General features: G+C 38.1%; 1 protein-coding gene across 2 annotated transcripts in view; it reads left to right on the forward strand.

Moving 5' to 3' along the window:
• Positions 1–13487, forward strand: part of LOC117520330 (erythrocyte band 7 integral membrane protein-like) — a 29298-nt gene that overhangs the window by 2043 nt on the left and 13768 nt on the right. For both annotated transcript variants that reach the window (XR_004563606.1, XM_034181652.1), the window contains exon 3: positions 181–264. Coding sequence is in view for 1 of the 2 variants with exons in the window: in XM_034181652.1 (XP_034037543.1) it covers positions 213–264 (52 nt within the window). In the remaining variant the exon portion in view is untranslated. The remainder of the gene's footprint in view (positions 1–180; positions 265–13487) is intronic.

Below are 13487 nucleotides of genomic sequence, written 5' to 3' on the forward strand. Positions count from 1 at the left end.
ATGATGGTACAGCAGAACTTGTTAAAGCTCTAGCAGGTGCATTAAATGCTAGTAGGATACCTGTCCCTGAACCATCAATCTTTAGTGGAGATTCATTAAGATAGTGATTGGAAGCTCTCATTTAACACACATCAACCAAAAGAACATTCCAGAAAATGAGAAAATATTCTACCTTCGCAGATATGTGAGTGGACGAGCAAAGAGTGCACTGGATGGATACTTCCTGCTTGGAACTGACCCTGCCTACACTGAAAAAACAAACTTGTAAGATTTACTTGATTAAATCCTCGTAACAATTTGCACTAACATTTTTTAAGTAAATTTTACTTCTGTAATATCAAGTTCAACTTAGTTGGCACTATCAAGTAAAATGTACTTACTAAAGAACTTAAATGTTATGCTGTTCTACATAATTTAGATGTTGTATTTACGCAAACAAATCAAGTAAAATTAAATGACTTTTTTCCATAGGCAGGAAAATCAAACATGAAAATATTAAGTAAATCTAATATATTTGTAATAATTACTTATGAAAAATATAAGTAGACCTTAATGTTTCTACCATTTAAAATTAAATAAATTGTATCATGTTTTATTACTCATTATAATTATGTAAATTATGCTTATTTTGATAAATGTAACCAGATAATATACTTTTATCACAAATCACAACTTGAGTACAGAAGAATAAACATTTATTTACAAAAGTTCACATCTGAACAGGTCGTTTTTAAAACATGTTTTGAACAAACTGAACTACTGTACAACAATGGAAAATGTCAGCTTTTCAAAATAGAACTGTTTTTCTTAAAATACATGAACACAAAAACACTCATTTGTTTCAATTATTTATAATATCAAAAAGTTACATGAATAATTTCACAATTTTGATATCTAGTTATAGAAACTCGTTTTTTTCCTCTATTGCAGATTCTCCTTCAAAATTGTAAAAATATTCATGTAACTTTTGATATTATAAATATTTGAAACCAAGGAGTGTTTTTGTGTTCACCCTGTATTATAATGGCACTTTTCTTTAAATACTGTAACAGTGCTTTTCATAAAATATAACGGCACTTTGCTTCAAATATTTTAACAGTGCTTTTCATAAAATATAACAGCATTTTCTTCATATATTGTAGTGCTTTTCATAAAATATAACAGAAATTTTCTTCAAATATTCTAAGTGCATTTCTTCAAATATTCTAACAGTGCATTTTTCCAAATATAACTGTTTTCTTCAAATATTATAACGGCACTTTTCAAACACTAAGCTTTTCAAATACTATAACAGCATTTAGCTTTTCAAATATTATAACAAAACTTTTCTTCAAATATAACAGCCCAACAGCAACATTCAAAATAGCATGATGGCATTGTACTTTAAACCAGGGGTATCAAATGTATGGCCCGGGGGCCAAAACCGGTCATCGATAACATCCAGCCAGCAGGCTGAAGTCCTCAAAATGTAGGGACAGTGAAGCGCACAAACAAAAACAAGCTGCTGTCTGAACAGAGGGTCCAAGAAAGATGCTATAGTCTTTTCAGTCTTTTGTAAGATAGAGAAGCATGGGGAACACTGGCAGCTAAGATTATATACCAGCGGTGGGGAATCGTGTCATGAAGGGGTGGGACACTGCAGGTGATTTCAGTGACAATCAGGTGTTTATGCTCATCAGCAACCCACCTGCTGAGGTGATTGGTTGCAAGGAAAACCTGCAGTGTCTCAGCCCTCATTGCCCACCCCTGTTATATACTGTTTCCTTGGCTACAAAATTTAAGACAACAATTTCAACTTTAAAGCTTGCACTTTTGGGGATAACTTAATCCCATCCAGTTCCAAGAAAAGTTTCTGAAAGACCTCACAGGTGTAGCGCAGTGGTGAGGGGTATGCAAGGTTGAGGGCATAAATCAGTCCCATTAGCAGTGCACAAGCTTTGGCACCATTGCCGCATCCTGGCAACATCTCCTGGCCTTCAAGAAGGATGGATACATCCACTGGATCTTCTCCATCCGGCCCATGGACAACCAGAATCTTTAGGATGTGCTGAGTGGCATCACTGCGGTTGTCCTCCTGCATAACATGACAATACAATTAATTAAAAAATTAAAATAAATAAATAAAAACAGAACCATTTGAATCACTTAAGTGATTTGAATATTCTAGATTACATAATCAATTTTATTTATATAGCGCCAAATCACAACAAACAGTTGCCCCAAGGCGCTTTATATTGTAAGGCAAGGCCATACAATAATTACGTAAAAACCCCAACGGTCAAAACGACCCCCTGTGAGCAAGCACTTGGCGACAGCGGGAAGGAAAAACTCCCTTTTAACAGGAAGAAACCTCCAGCAGAACCAGGCTCAGGGAGGGGCAGTCCTCTGCTGGGACTGGTTGGGGCTGAGGGAGAGAACCAGGAAAAAGACATGCTGTGGAGGGGAGTAGAGATCAATCACTAATGATTAAATGCAGAGTGGTGCATACAGAGCAAAAAGAGAAAGAAACACTCAGTGCATCATGGGAACCCCCCAGCAGTCTAAGTCTGTAGCAGCATAAGTAAGGGATGGTTCAGGGTCACCTGATCCAGCCCTAACTATAAGCTTTAGCAAAAAGGAAAGTTTTAAGCCTAATCTTAAAAGTAGAGAGGGTGTCTGTCTCCCTGATCTGAATTGGGAGCTGGTTCCACAGGAGAGGAGCCTGAAAGCTGAAGGCTCTGCCTCCCATTCTACAACCCCTGGCAAAAATTATGGAATCACCGGCCTCAGAGGATGTTCATTCAGTTGTTTAATTTTGTAGAAAAAAAAAAGCAGATCACAGACATGACACAAAACTAAAGTCATTTCAAATGGCAACTTTCTGGCTTTAAGAAACACTATAAGAAATCAAGAAAAAAAGATTGTGGCAGTCAGTAACTGTTACTTTTTTAGACCAAGCAGAGGAAAAAAAAATATGGAATCACTCAATTCTGAGGAAAAAATTATGCAATCACCCTGTAAATTTTCATCCCCAAAACTAACACCTGCATCAAATCACATCTGCTTGTTGATACTGACCCTATGCCATGACATTGACCCTATGTGTCTTTTTGCAAGGAATGTTTTCACAGTTTTTGCTCTATGGCAAGATGCATTATCATCTTGAAAAATGATATCATCCCCAAACATCCTTTCAATTGTCCAAAATATCAACGTAAACTTGTGCATTTATTGATGATGTAATGACAGCCACAGATTCATCACTGAATATGACTTTCATCCAGTCATCCACAGTCCACGATTGCTTTTCCTTAGCCCATTGTAACCTTGTTTTTTTCTGTTTAGGTGTTAATGATGGCTTTCGTTTAGCTTTTCTGTATGTAAATCCCATTTCCTTTAGGCGGTTTCTTACAGTTCGGTGACAGACGTTGACTCCAGTTTCCTCCCATTCGTTCCTCATTTGTTTTGTTGTGCATTTTTCGATTTTTGAGACATATTGCTTTAAGTTTTCTGTCTTGACGCTTTGATGTCTCCCTTGGTCTACCAGTATGTTTGCCTTTAACAACCTTCCCATGTTGTTTGTATTTGGTCCAGAGTTTAGATACAGCTGACTGAACAACCAACATCTTTTGCAACATTGCGTGATGATTTACCCTCTTTTAAGAGTTTGATAATCCTCTCCTTTGTTTCAATTGACATCTCTCGTGTTGGAGCCATGATTCATGTCAGTCCACTTGGTGCAACAGCTCTCCAAGGTGTGATCACTCCTTTTTAGATGCAGACTAACGAGCAGATCTGATTTGATGCAGGTGTTAGTTTTGGGGATGAAAATTTACAGGGTGATTCCATAATTTATTCCTCAGAATTGAGTGATTCCATATTTTTTTTCCTCTGCTTGGTCTAAAAAAGTAACAGTTACTGACTGCCACAATCTTTTTTTTCTTGATTTCTTATAGTGTTTCTTAAAGCCAGAATGTTGCCATTTGAAATGACAGTTTTGTGTCATGTCTGTGATCTGCTTTTTTTCTACAAAATTAAGCAACTAAATGAACATCATCTGAGGACGGTGATTCCATAATTTTTGCCAGGGGTTGTACTCTTACAAACCCTAGGAACTACAAGTAAGCCTGCAGTCTGAGAGCGAAGCGCTCTATTGGGGTGATATGGTACTATGAGGTCCCCAAGATAAGATGGGACATGATTATTCAAAACCTTATAAGTAAGAAGAAGAATTTTAAATTCTATTCTGGAATTAACAGGGAGCCAATGAAGAGAAGCCAATATGGGTGAAATATGCTCTCTCCTAGGGAACTTTTAGGACAACCTGATGATAATGAATTACAATAGTCCAGCCTAGAGGAAATAAATGCATGAATTAGTTTTTCAGCATCACTCTGAGACAAGACCTTTCTAATTTTAGAGATATTGCATAAATGCAAAAAAGCAGTCCTACATATTTGTTTAATATGCGCATTGAATGACATATCCTGATCAAAAATGACTCCAAGATTTCTCACAGTATTACTAGAGATCAGGGTAATGCCATCCAGAGTAAGGATCTGGTTAGACACCATGTTTCTAAGATTTGTGGGGCCAAGTACAATAACTTCAGTTTTATCTGAGTTTAAAAGCAGGAAGAGGTCATCCATCATATGCCCTAAAAACAACCATTATTAAACATTACTCTGATCAGTGGATGCACATTTTAAGCCCCTTTCACACTGGCGTATTCGTAGAGTTGCTCATTGTGGCGTATCATCTATGCTGAGATGAGCAGCTCTACGTCAAGTTTTTTTCTCCCTATGCAGCAGTATGTTGAGGGCTACACGCGTAGGATGGAAGAAATTAAACATGTTTAATTTTCTTTGGCATAGAGGGCTGGACACAGTTTTAAGCAGGTCTGCGCAGCACAGTGTTACTGCATGCAAGTCTGTGCAACACTGCGGTTCTGTCCAAAACCAAAAACTGAGTGCATGAATCCAGAGGAATCAGCAGGAGAACATGATCACACAGCCCACAGTGCCTGTGTGTGCTCAGAACAGGGAATCGAACCTCAACTCAGAATTCCAGAAACACAACAGAACAGTCTGTCTCTGTGTGCGCCTGATCAAACCTGTGACTTTAAAATAAAAGCCTCGTCGCTGCATGTCGGTTCACTCATCAAACGTCCTGATTGATCAGGTCTGATCAAACCTGAAATGAGCTGTGACTCTTTAAAATAAAAGCTTCATTGCTGCATGTCTGAGATCAGATCAAATCAGCGGACTTGATCAGAGCAACCAGACCTTTAAAAGTTTAACTAGTCACAGCGCTTCATTCACAGCAGCCTTTACCACAGCCAGACTCAGCAGCATCGGGACACAATGAAAATGATCCACCAAGACAAATAACATTAATAATAATATTGTTAAATGACTCTGTTTCTGACATGCACCATACTGTGCAGTAGAGACCAGAGCACACTTCCACAGAGGCAGAAACTAGCAGCTTTGGCTACAAACGTGGCAGTAATGAAACTGGAAAGAAACCTCATGATACAGTCCACTGTTTTCCAAGTGCAGTGATGTGTTCTGCACAGCCAGCAGGAGTGAATTGGGTTTAAATAGCGGCAAGATACACACGCCTGTGTGCACACATTAAAAAGCGAACACACGCAGCTGCAAGCAGATCTACGAACACGGAAAAAGGTTGACTACTCGCGCATTTCGGCATATTGAAATAAAACAACACCGCAATACGCAGGTCTACGAATATACCAATGTGAAAGGGGCTTTAGGAAAACTGAGATTAGCATGTTTCCAAACATCCCCTCCTGAAATCATATTCATTTAATTTTATTTCAAACAGATTCTCCCCTCGTTATCTGCAGTGAAACAGTGGTCACTCAACAAAAATATAAACGCAACACTTTTGGTTTTGCTCCCATTTTACATGAGATTAACTCAAAGATCTAAAACTTTTTCCACATACACAATATCACCATTTCCCTCAAATATTGTTCACAAACCAGTCTAAATCTGTGATAGTGAGCACTTCTCCTTTGCTGAGATAATCCATCCCACCTCACAGGTGTGCCATATCAAGATGCTGATTAGACACCATGATTAGTGCACAGGTGTGCCTTAGACTGCCCACAATAAAAGGCCACTCTGAAAGGTGCAGTTTTGTTTTACTGGGGGGGGAAACCAGTCAGTATCTGGTGTGACCACCATTTGCCTCATGCAGTGCAACACATCTCCTTCGCATCATCCGTGAAGAGAACACCTCTCCAACGTGCCAAACGGCAGCGAATGTGAGCATTTGCCCACTCAAATCGGTTACAACGACGAACTGGAGTCAGGTCGAGACCCAGATGAGGACGACAAGCATGCAGATGAGCTTCCCTGAGACAGTTTCTGACAGTTTGTGCAGAAATTCTTTGGTTATGCAAACCGATTGTTCCAGCAGCTGTCCGAGTGGCTGGTCTCAGACGATCTTGGAGGTGAACATGCTGGATGTGGAGGTCCTGGGCTGGTGTGGTTACACGTGGTCTGCGGTTGTGAGGCTGGTTGGATGTACTGCCAAATTCTCTGAAACGCCTTTGGAGACGGCTTATGGTAGAGAAATGAACATTCAATACACGAGCAACAGCTCTGGTTGACATTCCTGCTGTCAGCATGCCAATTGCATGCTCCCTCAAATCTTGCGACATCTGTGGCATTGTGCTGCGTGATAAAACTGCACCTTTCAGAGTGGCCTTTTATTGTGGGTAGTCTAAGGCACACCTGTGCACTAATCATGGTGTCTAATCAGCATCTTGATATGGCACACCTGTGAGGTGGGATGGATTATCTCAGCAAAGGAGAAGTGCTCACTATTACAGATTTAGACTGGTTTGTGAACAATATTTGAGAGAAATGGTGATATTGTATATGTGGAAAAAGTTTTAGATCTTTGAGTTCATCTCATACAAAATGGGAGCAAAACCAAAAGTGTTGCGTTTATATTTTTGTTGAGTATATATTGGGGCATATTAACACACCCAAAACCAGCTAGACTATCTATGCAGTTTAACGCCTTAAAAATCCTGATCAATTTTTCCATCAACACAATGTATATGAACTTGATATTGGCACTGTGGTGGGTGTATATTTAATGAGTAAGGTTGGGGAAAAAAAAAAAACACGCTGGAAAAACATGATGACTGTATGCTCAGGACTAACAAGGGGTTGCTGATCAGAACAAAGGCATTTAAATTAATCAGTAAAACTGTCTGCTGGCAAGTACATTGTAAAATTGTAAAGGTTACAATTTGAATAACCACTGCAGAAAGTTCTAAATGTGTGGTCATGTCTCATGCCATCTGCAGCTATTATTACAGGTAATATACAGTTGTATGCAAAAGTTTGGGCACCCCTGATAATTTTCATGATTTTCTTTTATAAATCATTGGTTGTCTGGACCAGAAATGTCAGTTAAATATATCATATAGCAGATGATCACAGTGATATTTGAGAAATGAAATAATGTTTCTAGTATTTGCAGAAAGTGTGCAATAATAATTTAAACAAAACTGGGCAGGTGCAAGTAGATAATCCTTTAGCATAAATAACAGCCTCTAAACCTTTCCTATAGCTTCAAATGAGAATCTGGATTCTGGCTGAAGGTATTTTGGACCATTCTTCTTTACAAAACATCTCAGAATTGTTGCTTTCTGAGCATGGACTTGTCATTTTATTGTTTTGAATACATTTAGCACTAATTATTGGAACACAAAATTGGTTTTGTAAGCTCATTGACCCTTGACATCCTTACACAGGTGAATCCAATCATGAGAAAGGGTATTTAAGGTGGCCATTTGCAAATGTTTCCGCTATTTGCATCTCGTTTAATGAGTGACAACATGGGAGCTTCTAAACAACTCTCAAATGACCGGAAAACAAAGACTGTTCAACATCATGGTTTAGGGCAAGGATACAAAAAGCTATTTCAGAGATTTCAGCTGTCAGTTTCCACTGTGAGGAACACAGTGAGGAAATGGAAGACTGCAGGCACAATACTAGTTACGGCCCAAAGTGGCAGGCCAAGAAAAATATCAGATAAGCTTAAGTAAAGGATGGTGAAAACAGTCAGTCAACCCACAGACCTACAACATGATCTTGCTGAAGATAATGTCGTATACAGCGCACTTTGCACAAAGAGATGCTGTAATGCAGAGGAAGTCTTTTCTGCATACACGCCACAGTCACTTGAGGTATGCTAAAGCACATTTGGACAAGCCAGCTTCAGTTTGGAATAAGATGCTGTGGACTGATGAAACTCAAATTGAGTTATTTGGACATAACAAGGGGTGGTATGCATGGCTGAAAAAGAACACAGCATTCCAAGAAAAACACTTACTACCTACAGTATAATTTGGAGGTAGTTCCATCATGCTGTGTGGCCAGTGCAGGTACTGGGAATCTTGTTAAAGTTGAGGGTCACATGGATTCCAGTCAATATCAGCAGATTGAAAACAATGTTCATGAATCAGTGACAAAGTTGAAGTTGTGCTGGAGCTGGATCTTTCAACAAGACAACGACCCTAAACACTGCTCAAAATCTACTAAGCATTCATGCAAAGGAACAAGTACAACGTTCTGGAATGGCCATCTCAGTCCCCAGACCTGAATATTATTGAAAATCTGTGGTGTGATTTTAAGCGGGCTGTCCATGCTAGGAAACCAACAATTTTGAGATGTTTTGTAAAGAAGAATGGTCCAAAATACCTTCAACCAGAATCCAGACTCTCATTTGAAGCTATAGGAAATGTTTAGAGGCTGTTATTCCTGCTAAAGGATTATCTACTAAATACTGATGTATTTTTTTTTTTCTGTTGGGGTGCCCAAATTTATGCACCTGCCTAATTTTGTTTAAAGAATTGCACACTTTCTGTAAATCCTATAAACTTCATTTCACTTCTCAAATATCACTGTGTTCATTTGCGATATGATATATTTAACTGAAATTGCTGATCCAAACAACCAATAATTTATAAAGTAAAATCATTGAAATCACCAGGGGTGCCCAAACCTTTACATACCACTGTATAATCAGGGATATGTAATAAAAATTGTGAAATCAGAGGAAAATTTGCAAGAGCTGGGGTTTATGGCTTGTGGGGCCCCAGAAACCAAATTAATTTTGTATCTAATGATACATTTTCAGCATCTCCTGGAAGAAAAAATAAAATTCTCAAAAGAAGTGCAACTTTCATTTGAACTGTCAGTGATAATGTTGAAATAACAGTATGACATGGAAGCAGGACCTGGAATGATTTTCCTTTTAATTGTAAACCAAATTATGCAATAACGCAGAACAATTAAACTACATTAAATTCATGAGGACAGAATTAAAGCATTTCAAAAACCACACCTAAAACTTGTAGAATATTTTGAAAATTATCAATAACATACCTTATGGTAAAAAAGTCACTTACAGTGCCTTGCAAAAGTATTCATACCCTTGGTATTTCACAAATTTTAATTTGTTTATGCCATTTCGATTACAAAAAATAAAAATTTCTAAAGTTATCTTCCTTAGACTCAAACTGAAAGCAAATCTCAACAACTTGATATAAATTAATAAAAAATATAAAGCCAAGATGATGGGTTGCATAATTAATGGGCCCCTTTGATATAATACCTGTAAATAATCCGTTTGATTGCAAGTTTTCTTCAGACAAGACAGTGGATGGATACATGAACATTTCCAAGTCACTGAATGTCTTGGACTTTATTCCCATCAGTTATGAAGAAATACAAACAGTTTGGCACTCTATGGTAAATCTGTGTGGAGTAGACAGTTCTGAAAAACTGAAGCAGCGTGAGGAAAACCAAGACACCCAGAAGAAATTATAGGCTTCTATGGCTGTGATTGGAGAAATTGCGCACAGTGCATGTTTTGCCTTTTGTATCCCCACAGCTTCATGATGAAGTGGTATAGAGGAGCATTTTCTTTCACCAAAACATTAAATCTAGGCTTGCATCTCAGATGTACCTTCTGGCAAATTGCATCTGAACTTTCAGGTCTTCTTTTTAATAAAACCCTCCTCTGTATCACGTCATCATGAATCTACATAACTGGGGATACAGTATGAAAAACATGCACTGTGAACAATTTCTCCAGTCACAGCCACAGAAGCCTGCAACTTTTCTGGGTGTCTTGGTGGCTTTCCTCACTCTTCTTCTTGCACAGTCACTCAGTTTTTGAGAAGTGTCTACTCCACACAGATTTACCATAGCATGTCATACTGTATTTCTTCAAAAAAAACTAAATAAACTTCAAAACATATTCAGTAACTTGGAAATGTTCATGTATCCATCCTGACTTGTCTGAAGAAAACTGGCAATAAAATTCATTTACAGGTATACTAAAGGGGCCCATTAATTATGCAACCCATCATCTTGGCTTTTATATTTTTAATTAATTTATATCAAGTTGTGGAGATTTGCTTTCAGTTCAGATCATTTTAAAAATTTTTATTAATTTTTTTTCCTATTTGAAATGGGATAAACAAATTAAAATTTGTGAAATACCAAGGGTATGAATACTTTTGCACGCCACTGTATATCCTTGCATAAATTCCTGTAAATCCATTCATAGCCACAATGTCTTTTTCCAATGAAAGTCTACATCAATTAAAAAAATAAAGTCACATAATCTTGTCTGAAATCCTGTTTAAACAGCACAATATTTATTTTCCAGAGGAAAAAAAATTGTTACCATGTTTCCTGGGGGCACAAGATGCAGCTCACTTTTCCAGTTTCTTTTATATGTTCATGACGACAAACTTTAAATTCAATCCAGCTCCAATTCCACGGATTCTTGTCTTTATTAAACTTTTTCACACCATGTTTCTCACCATTGACCCTTTCTCTGACATCACTCCGTGACACAGACATGGCACAAAATTCGCCTTTTAAAAACTTGATGGCTCTTAAAGTATGCGATGTCTACATGGTATGTTTAGCTTAAAGATCAGCGTCATGGAGCAGCCACACAGCATCGCCGTAGCAGCCAACCAGCCTCACATTGCGACAACTGTCACAACAGCCATGCTTTGAGTCATTTTTCTCCAATGACATCCTCGGATCCGAGGACACAGATTTGTATCTGTAACACACAGATCATTGTCCGTGGACTTATAAAACTTCCACAATGTTATAAAAAAAGAACACTTTGCGACAGGCATTTTCATAACTCAGTGATGATCATAGAGTAGAACTCTACCCACCCCCCCAATGAAATCCGCAGAATTCTTCGGATCCACTAAGTTTTCATAGCCCTGATAATAATTTGTGGAATTTAAATTTTAGACCATTTTTACACTGTGTAACCAAAATAGTTACTTTAACATTAAGGAACAAACGTGTCTTCAAAAACACTATAAATATGTCATATGTCAATATAATTTTCCATTTCTTTGTATTATATAATGCCCCCAAGAACCACTTTGCAGTCAGTATATTGAAAATATTAATGTTTTTTTTAAATAAGAATTTGTGATGATGTCACAAACACTGGCATTTAAAGGGTTAAAATTCTGAAATTAATATTTAATATTCATGATTAAGGCTAAAGTTGATTAAAATGTTTAAAAGTGAAAAACTAACATATTACATAATCATAGTGTTTTTAAAAAGGACACCTGTCCCTTAATAGTAACAACACATCTATTTCAAATCAGGGTATGAGGGTTAAGTTTGTGGCGTTTTAAGAAACCTTACCAGGCAATCTTCAAATGGTTCCTCTTCTTTCTCTCCAAGGTAGACTGAGGCCACGGAGCACAGTTTCACATCTCATCTCAATGCCTTGGTTCTGTCAAAAAATTGAAATTGTGTCAATAACGAGCTATGAATCATACACAATGAACTAACAAAATGCAAAAGCATACATAGTTCAAGGAACATACTCGTGTAACAATAGAGGAAAATAGTGCCACACATCTGCAAATCTTTGAATTGACCAGTCATTTATGTTCTGACAAAAATCTGGGCCATGTACAGCTCTACACACCTGACTTAGTTTGCCGAGTAATGGCCTCAGCTTGGTCCCCAGGACACCTCCCTTAATTTTCATCAAGGCAATCAGTTTAGGTGTGTAGTAGTCCAGTTTGGACATGAAGGTATGTTCCAAAGTGATTGTCGTAATTCTCCTGAATTCTTCCTTAATCTGAAATGACAAGATTCACAAGCACACCCGTGTTTAATAGCAACAATGGAAAACCAATGCATTTTCTGTATGTTTTGTTGCAATAGCTTCACCTACCTCAGCTTCGCAAAACAAAGCAGGCCATCTTTCTTTAAAATCAGCAACGGCTGGACTACCACTCACAACCTCAAGCCTTCGACAGGAGAGCGTTTTGGCCATCTTTTGCTGAATCAACTTTGTGTTGTTCTTTTTAACCTCAAGAAGAAGCTCCCGTCTCTCAATCTTGAGACTGTCGCTAGTTTCTCCAGGTGGATCTGGAGGTAGGTAGTTGACCTCTGCCCTAAAAATGAAATAAAATGGTTATTAATAATAGAATAATCACAATGCTCAATTTTTAAGTGTACATTAAAGAAAAGCAAGAGAGAGATCTGGAGCTTTGCCTCAGATCACAAGTTGCTCACGGCCATTACGCCACGCTCAAAATTCAAATAGCTGTTATCTGGGAAGATGACGGATCATTCACTGGCTAATATTAAATGTGTGTTTCCACTGTGAAAAACACAACCTCAAACCTCCATAAAACCTAACGGCTGAGTTATTTCTACTTTAGCCTCTGTAGCTATCCACAGAGGTGGATTACAGTAGCCCAGATGACGTAGCCACAAGTTAAAATACATTCAGTAAAATTAAAAGTTACAGTATTCTGTAAGTCGGCGTGATGTTCTTGTTTTATAATGTTATTTTATGTCTAAAAATAAGTGTCCAAGGTTCCTTATGTTAAACAAGAGTTGATCTAATCTGAAATAACAGGTAAATTATGGTTTAATTTACAGATGAAGAAAGGTTTCTAAAGACTCTTTTTTACTATATGATGATGATGTAAAAAAAAAAAATTGCAAGGATTTTCTTCAGAAAACTGCTGCATATAAATGAGCCATTCTGCAACTTTTTTCTGCCACTGATCTCTTTATAACTGTTTTATACAGACACACATTATTCACTTTGCGTGTTTTTAGGAATCCGCTAGCTTAGCGTAGCTACTAGCTCTTAGCCGATTTAGCATGGCGGCTTCTCCTGTCTCTCCCGCACTTTTCTGCTCTGGGTGTGAAATGTTTAGTTATTCCTCGGCCTCCTTTAGCAGTAATGGTACTTGTAATAAGTGTAGCTTATTCATAGCTTTGGAGGCCAGGCTGGGCGAATTGGAGACTCGGCTCCGCACCGTGGAAAATTCTACAGCTAGCCAGGCCCCTGTAGTCGGTGCGGACCAAGGTAGCTTAGCCGCCGTTAGTTCCCCCCTGGCAGATCCCGAGCAGCTGGGAAAGCAGGCTGACTGGGTG

Source organism: Thalassophryne amazonica, chromosome 11 (genome assembly GCF_902500255.1).
Source record: "Thalassophryne amazonica chromosome 11, fThaAma1.1, whole genome shotgun sequence".
Lineage (NCBI taxonomy): Eukaryota > Metazoa > Chordata > Actinopteri > Batrachoidiformes > Batrachoididae > Thalassophryne > Thalassophryne amazonica.